Below are 7,592 nucleotides of genomic sequence, written 5' to 3' on the forward strand. Positions count from 1 at the left end.
AAGCCGCGGCGGCATATAGCTCGGAAATGGCGGGAGCCGGCAGAGGCGTGTGCCGCACTGGGGGGGAAGAAAGAACAGGGGCAGGGCGGGGGGCAGGGCGGGGGCGCACCACACGCAAGTCGTGCGACAGCATGGGCCACTTGCTGGAGGCCGGCAAGGCGCGGAGTTGCTCCAGGGTCCGAGCATCCATGCCGCGGTCGACCATCATCGCCTCGAAGAGGCGGTCAAGCTCCTCGTCGGTTTCCGGGCGCTGTGGGGGAGCCGCGGCTTCGGCGTCCTTCGACGGGACAAAGCCCGGTGGAGCACCACGTCCATCGGGGTTCCGGTGCTTCGGGGGCATGGAGCTGCCGGAGGTGGGATCGGCCGCGCCGCCGGATGCGGCGCTACGCCGATTCCGGCGACGGCCACCGAGACCCTTGCCGCGCTTGGCCTGGCTGGAGGATCGGCTCCGGGGGGGGGAAGAGGGGACCGTGCCCCCGGAGGAGGCGCCGGGGGCCCCGGCGTCGGCCGCCGCGCCGCCGGACCCCTTGCTGATGGTATTTCCCATGGCAAGAGAGAGGGCAGGAGGGGGGGGGGGGCAGGAAGAGCGGAGAGGGGGAGGAAGAAGAGAAGGACCGAGAGGGAAGTGCGAAATCGAGAGCCCTACCTCACCCGAGCCGGCTGGCTATTGCCGGAGGGAGAGGGAGAGGGGAGGGGGGGAGGGGGGGGGGGGGAGCGTGTTGGTGGCCGTCCTTCCACGCCAGCCGTCCGGGGAGGGAGGAGGGAGAAGGGGGGCGGGAGGGCAGCCCGATCGCCCGAGGGGAGTCCGGGGAGGGGAGGGCGAGACAAAAAAGGGACGAGAGACAGAGGCAGAGGGGGGAATGGGGGGGGGGGAGGCTACGCTTGTGGAAGGAGGGAAGGAGGAGGGGATGGAGCCGGCTGACGAAAAGCCGACCGCCGCATGGGGCACATGGTGGCCCCTCTCGAAATCTACGCCACAGGATCCCCTGGACCGGGGGCGTCTCACGAACTCACGAACTCACCTCCCCCGTGGTGGAGGGGAAGGGGGGGGGGGGGCCGAGGGGCAGGGCCATGCCTTTGCCTTCCTCCCCCGGGCGGAGGCCGCGGGGCCAGCCCCCCTCGGGCCTGTGCGCGCGCGCGCGCGATGCTCCGAAACACGGGAGAATGCGGGACCCGGGGGAAGGGCACGCACGCCAGGCCGATGAGAGCTGCCCTGTCGCGAGAATTCCTCCGACGGCCCGCCCCGGTGGTACCCTCGGCTGCGGCCGTGCCTAGAAACCCGGAGGCAGGACGCCGCCGCCCCATCGGGCGCGCATTCTTGCCGGTGGCTCGCAATGGCACGCCGGCCGCGGCGTCGGGTCCGATCTACCCAGTGCGCGCGCGCACGCGCGCGTGTGTGCGGCTCAGACGGGGAGGCCCGGCCAGCATGAGCCGAGCCGCAAGGTCGGGCGCATCCCCCGCGGCAGTCTCCTCCAATCTCTGGGCGACAAGGGAGACGCCGGGCGCGGCGGGGGGGGGGGGGCGGCGGCGCGGCGCGTGCTTCCCTCGGCATAAATGGCCCCCAGTCCGGGGGGGGCGGGCGGCCTTCGCCCAGGCGGGCGTGTAAAGGATCAGGCACGAGCAGGCCGCAGGGGGGAACGGCACGCATGCACACATGTGTGGTGCGCGAACGAGGATGTGCCCCCCCCCGCCCCCCGGCCCGAGCCCGTCCACAGGCGATGAGGGTGCAGGGGGCCGGTGGCCCCGAAAGGGACGCCCAGCGAGGAAGGTGGCAGCCGCGCCACCAAGAAGCGCAACTCCCCCCCCCCCGCAAGGTGCTTCTCCCCCGGGCGGGGGGATGACAGTGGTGCGTGTCGCGCCGGGCGAGTTTAGCCCCAGTCTCCCGGGCAGTTGGCTGCAAGGCCACGTCCTGCGCCGGCGGCCCGGCGGCGCGCACGCGCGTGCCTCCTTCCGGATCCCGAACACGCCCCGGGGCCGGTGTTCCCCTCCGAGCGGCGATGCGTCCGGACGCCGGAGCCGGGGAAGGCCCCCCCCCCCTACCAGCCCCCTGGCAGCGGAACGAAACACTTTGTGCCCCTGTTTCTGTCTTCCAGAAGCAGGACCAGCTTCTTGGGCGGGAGGCCTGTGTGTTTTTTTTATTCCGCATCTCGCCCCCGGGGCGGCGGCCCCTCGGCCCGGCTCCAAGACACGCGGATGCCCGCCTGGTCACAATCCCCCGCTCCCCCCCCCCCGGCCAGCCGGCCGGCACTGGGTGCAGACAACAACACCAGTGACCAGCCTAAGCGCCGCATCCGTCCATCGTCCCGGGCGGGAGTTTCGGCTCACGCCGGCCCCCCTCCGAAAGGGGGGACAAAGAGGGGACACCGCCCCGGGCTCGGTGTCCCGAGGGAGCCAGCTGGCCACCGCCCTTTCGAGAAGCACGAGAAAGCCCAAGGCTGTCGGCCTGCTCGGGGGTGCCGGTGTGCCCATCGGAGGGCGTGGGCCCCCCCAGGCACTCCCGTCGACAGAAGTGAACCGTACAGCCTTATCCGCACCCAACCCGGTCGGAAGGGCAGCAGAAGAGACAAATGCCCAGGCCCGAAGGAGCCGAAAGCGCTCATGCTGGGGAAGGCACACAGGGAGGGGCGGGGGGGGGGGAGGGGGAGGGGGTTAGCCACCCCACCCGGCCCGGGGCGTGATGGGCATTTGTAGGGACACGCCGCCCGGGTATGCCGTCGGGCCCGACAGCAATTGCCGGCCCAACGCGAACAATATGCAGAGCACAATAAATATATAATTTATTCTTATAATAATATGGCTCATCCGGCGTCTGCGCCCTCCCCCCGTTCCCACCAAGGGCGGTCTCTCCTGCCCGGAGCGAGAGTGTAGGGGGGAGGGTGGAGCATTTCGAGGTGCGCATGCGCTGTGGAGGGGACTTCCTCCTCGCCCCGCCCCCCCCCCCCTGTGGAAGCAGTTGCCATCGTACAGCCTGCGCGCAGGGGGGCCCCCCGCGCCGGTGCGTCGGTCCCCGGCCCGCGCGCCCGGCCGCGCCGAGAAGCCGCCAGGCAGAATGAACCTCCGCACCGCCTGCGCTGTTCCAGACCATCTGGAGGTGTGTACCCTCCGGAGATGCTCGGTGTTCGGTGCACGGCCCATGGGAGCTCTCACGCATGTGCTGCTGCAGGCACGCGCACGCGCTGACCTGTGAGCCCCCATGCGAGCGTGTCCCCCTGGCCCCCCCCCGGCGGCCCCCTCCTGCCGGGGCCGGCCCGAGCCCGGTGGGGGCGAGGCGGGGGGGGGCTCACGCACATGGGCCGACAATTTATTGGAGCGGACGTGAATGTTCCCTCGCCCACACCAACGCCGCCTCGTCGCCGCCGCCGCCGCCGCCGCCGCCGCCGCCGCCGCCGCCGCCGCCGCCGCCGCCGCCGCTGCCGTCCCTCCCCCCCCCCCCCCCCCCCCCGGGGCACCCCACCGCCCCGTCACCCGACCCGCGGGGCCCCCAAGAGGGCGGAGCCGCCAGGCGATGGGGAAGAAGGGGCCCGGGCCCTGGGGCCGACACTTCCTGCCTTGTAGAAGATGCCGCTGCTGTTGCTGCTGCGCGCGCCCCGCCTCCCCCCTGCTGCTCAGCCCCCCCCCCCCATGGCGTGTGAATGTCTCTGCTCAACGTCGCGCACTGCTGCGCCCGGCCGATCGGCACACCTTCCTCCGCCACATCCGGGGCCCTCGTCCAGTCATGCCCTGGGCCCCCCGGGCCACGGTCGGCCCGGTCCCAATGTGCCAACTTCTCCCGGCCCCGGGGCCGGGCCGGGCCGGGCGGGGGGGGGGGGGGGGACCCTGCCGGGCCCGGATGAGAGCCGGGGCCGCCGCCCCCCCCTGGCTCTGCGCGCCCCCCCCCCAGGTGCCTTCCCTTTGTCGGTCTCCCGGCCGGCCCCCCCCCCCCCCCCCCCCCCCGGGGGGAGGGACCAAAACCCCCCCCCCCCCCCCCCCCCCCCCCGAGCCCCGCTACACCTTCATAGGTCCTCCTCTCCGAGGGTCACCGGCATTGCAGACGCCTTCAGACTTGCAGCCGGGAGAGAGATATGGATGGCGAAAATGCGAAGCCCGCATTCCTGCTCCGGTCACGAAGCATTGGCCGGATCACTTGCACGACATTGGCGCGCGCGGCGCCAGAGCCGCCCGGAAAAGCGCTATCACCAGTGTGCGCTATTGGTGAGGGGAGCACCACTTTCAGGAACCCGTGACAGCATCACACGGTACGGATCGCCCTTCCACAATTGCCTCGCCTCCGACCGCCGCCCCATCCCCCTCGGGTCCCAGGCGTTCATGCACACACGCACGCACGCACCCACGCCGGGCATCGGGTCGCCGCACACCAAGGATGGCAGGCCCGCTCCGCGCCTGCCTTCCACCGTCGCTCGGTTGCCGCCCACCTGGTCCGCCGCCCACCTGGTCCGCCGTCCCCGGCCCCGATCTCAGCACAAATAGAACATTATTGGTTGCCCAAGCGAAGGGGGAAGTCGCTGAGGAAAAGAAACAAGATACTTTATCCGGGCTTGCATGCAGCCGAGAGGTCCCCCGCCCAGAAAAAAAAAAAACATGGGAAGGAGGGAGGGAGATACAGCAGTCGGCAGACACACCGCCCCCCTCACCCGCCGGCCTTTCCGCCCTCGTTACATGTGCAAACACCGCAACGTTGTGTTTGCATCAAGGGAGTTCACCAGAGCACGACGAACAGCCTCGGGGGACCCGTTCATGGCCCTCGAATCATCCTCGGCAGAAGAAGAGACATCTGGGCCATCACTGTCGATCGGCCAAGAGAAGACGTTTGCTAAGGTGCATCGACACCATCGTCCCGGCACACGCAAGGAGGGCATGTAAGTTGTCTGATGGCCATTTGTGTGTCTGGCGGGGGGAGAAAAGGAACCCCTGAGGGAGGGGCTCGATCGGAGCGCAGGGGGAAAAAAAAACGCACAGGAAAGGTCAATAGTATGAAGGGTGGAGTTCTGGGCGAGGACCTCGGCAAGGTGCGGGAGGATATCCTCATCGATCTGGTTGCCTGGCGGCCCGGGCGGATGGATCCAACAAGGGAGGCAGATGCAGGTCAGGGGCCGGGTCGGGAGATCAAGCAAAGGATGCATGCGCATGAAAAGGCCCGATCCTCGGTCTCCATCGCGAAGCCCCGGAGCATTCATACAGGCGCATACCAAAGAACCTCTTTATAGATGCATGGATGTGTGCATGCGTGCGTGCGTGCGTGCGTGCGTGCGTGCGTGTGTGTGTGTGTGTGTGTGTATGGATGGACACATACCTCGAAGAGACAGAGACTCGAGAGAAGTGTTCTCCTTCAAAGCGCCGAGCAGCAAAATGACGCCTTCCGAAGCAATGCGATTGACTGGGACGTCCGCTGTCAGTAAAGCCGGCCACTTGCATGTGCGGATTTGCACGGGCCCGGAAAGGGAAAGAGGGAGCAGAGAAAGGCCCAGCATGCTCTACACGCACAGTCCAGCTGCAGAGACTTCAACTGGGCGCCACGCTGCAGGGCGATGGCCAGAGCCTGCAGGCCCACGCAGGAAATGCCGTTGTCCGAGAGGTCAAGGTGCTCGACAACCGCTCCGCGGAGCAGCGCCGCCGCCAGCTGCAGAGCTCCCATGTCACCCAGCATATTGTGAGGAAGGGCCAGCGACCGAACGGAGAGGTTCCGTGTCGGCCGGCAGGAGGCGGCGAAGGTAGGCTCGGCCTGGCGCTCAGCACCACAGGTCATCGGGGTCACCTTGCCAGCAAAGTGCCGATGGATGGTGAGATACTCCTCCGGGCGCCGCCGAGACCCAAGAGCCAGGCGCATCACCTCGTCATAGTCCGGCGGGGCCATCGATGCCGGGTGATGATGGCCGAAAGCCCGATGGGATGGGCAGCAGGAGGGATCCCTCACGGTACTGGTGGCAGTAGCCGCGGCCGGGTCGGACAGGTCCCCAGCAAGCGCCTCGGCCAATGCCAAGGCCCCCTGCGAGGTGATGCACTGCCCAGCCAGAGTGACCTCAGTCACGGAGGTGCACTCCCGCAAGGCGGTGGCAATGCTGCAGGCACCCTGATCGCCGATGAGATTGCCTGAACACGAGCCACATGCTGTTAGACGATGCATGGGCACTCCCCCCCCCCTCCCCGCAGAAGCAACACAGGGGGGAGGGAGGGAGAGAGAGAGAGAGGAGCGGCAGAGGGCGTGGTGCTCCCACCGCATTGCCAGAAGGGCACGTACCGGTGAGGTCGATGGAGCCGACACGGTGCGGACCGGACAGGAGATTGGCCAGCAAATCGACATCCGGCTGGCCCAGAGGGACGCCTGCGTGCGTGCGTGCGCGCGCGCGCGCGCGCATGGGATGCATTGCCAGGGAGCAGGGAGACAGGACGATGGCGAGGATCAGCGGGCAGATGGGTCAGAGCCCGGCAATCGGCGAGGCGACGGGGCAGCCATGGGCTTTGCCCTGGGCGCGGGTTATCCTGCGGAGGGACGCACCACTGATGCTGACCGAGCCGTGGCGGGGGCCGGCAGTGGCGGCGGCCCCCGACGCGAGGGATGAGCCATCGGTCGGACGAGGCCCAAGGAATGCCTTGACAACATCCAGCACAGGGCTGGATACATGATTGTCAAGGCGACCACGTATATAGCCCTCCGGGTCGCCTGGGAGACAGGGCCCGCGGCCGGAGGAGAGCGACAACATGCGGTGGGCCAGGGTTAGGCACGGGTTCCGACACATGGTCGTACGCAAATCACCAACAGGAGCACGGTCCCTCGGTGTCTCGGTCTGCGCCCTCCCCCCCCCCCCCCCCCTGCCTCCCCTACGTGCCCGGAGTCCCCCCCCCCCCCCCCCCCCCTGCCCGGCCCTCGGGGCCGGGGGCCGAGGACACCGACAACGCACCATGACCCGAGGAGAGAAACTGGCCAAGTATCATGCCAGGAGGAGGGCACACACGCGCGGGCGCGGGCGTTTAGCTCAGCGAGGCGACGCTGCTCAGGCGGCGAGCGCGACGGGAGAGAGTCACGGCGTAGGCCGTACGGCGGGGGGTGGCGGCGGCGGCGGCGGCGAGCGACGTCGTGGTGGTGGTGGCGGCGGCGACGGCGGGGGCGTCCGGTGTTGACAGGCGGCGACGACGACGGGCAGCCGGGAGGAACCCGGTGGAGCAGAGGTGGCCGGCGCGAGTGAGACTGAGTGGCGGGCGCTGAACGGACGCCCGAACGCGGAGGGCGAGATTCGGCTGTGACCGGCGGCAGAAGCGACTGCGGGACTGGGTACTCTCGGACTGGAGGGAAGGGCCGGTACTCCGAGGTGACAGGTTGCCACGGGGCCAGGAGCGGCGGGCGCTGCGTGCGCGAAGCGAGCGGACGGCCGAGGAAGTCAGCGTGACGGTCCTCTCCGAGCAGGGGGGAGAGGGGAGGGGGTGAGCGGAGGGCTGCACGGGGGTGCGGCCGCGGGGACGGGGAGGGGGGCTGCTCCGGCGCCGTAAGGAAGCTGGCGCGGGGGAGACCGAGTCCGAGCTGCTCGGTGGCTCCGGCGAGATTCAGGCAGGTCCTTGGAGGGGGAGCCTGCCGGGGTGTGTGGGAGGGAGGTGGAGGG

The 7,592-nt window shown here is 69.5% G+C and overlaps 3 protein-coding genes across 3 annotated transcripts in view; all 3 read right to left on the reverse strand.

The window, feature by feature from the left end:
* Positions 1 to 698, reverse strand: part of H696_01212 (hypothetical protein) — a 5,325-nt gene extending 4,627 nt beyond the window's left edge. The window contains exon 1 of the mRNA XM_009495097.1: positions 110 to 698. Within this exon, the coding sequence (XP_009493372.1) occupies positions 110 to 547 (438 nt within the window). The 5' untranslated portion in view covers positions 548 to 698. The remainder of the gene's footprint in view (positions 1 to 109) is intronic.
* A 3,954-nt stretch (positions 699 to 4,652) lies between these two features.
* Positions 4,653 to 6,930, reverse strand: H696_01213 (hypothetical protein; the record flags this gene model as incomplete). The annotated part of the gene is made up of 7 exons (XM_009495098.1): positions 4,653 to 4,810; positions 4,955 to 5,038; positions 5,291 to 5,374; positions 5,482 to 6,087; positions 6,236 to 6,319; positions 6,494 to 6,658; positions 6,897 to 6,930. 7 exons carry the CDS (start codon positions 6,928 to 6,930, stop codon positions 4,653 to 4,655), a joined length of 1,215 nt encoding a protein of 404 aa, XP_009493373.1.
* Positions 6,931 to 6,966: 36 nt separating this feature from the next.
* Positions 6,967 to 7,278, reverse strand: H696_01214 (hypothetical protein; the record flags this gene model as incomplete). The annotated part of the gene is made up of 1 exon (XM_009495099.1): positions 6,967 to 7,278. A coding segment is annotated over one exon (312 nt), but the record flags the coding sequence as incomplete, so codon positions are not given.
* Between the last annotated feature and the right edge of the window lie 314 nt (positions 7,279 to 7,592).

Source organism: Fonticula alba (assembly GCF_000388065.1).
Source record: "Fonticula alba strain ATCC 38817 unplaced genomic scaffold supercont2.2, whole genome shotgun sequence".
NCBI classification, from domain to species: Eukaryota; order Rotosphaerida; family Fonticulaceae; genus Fonticula; species Fonticula alba.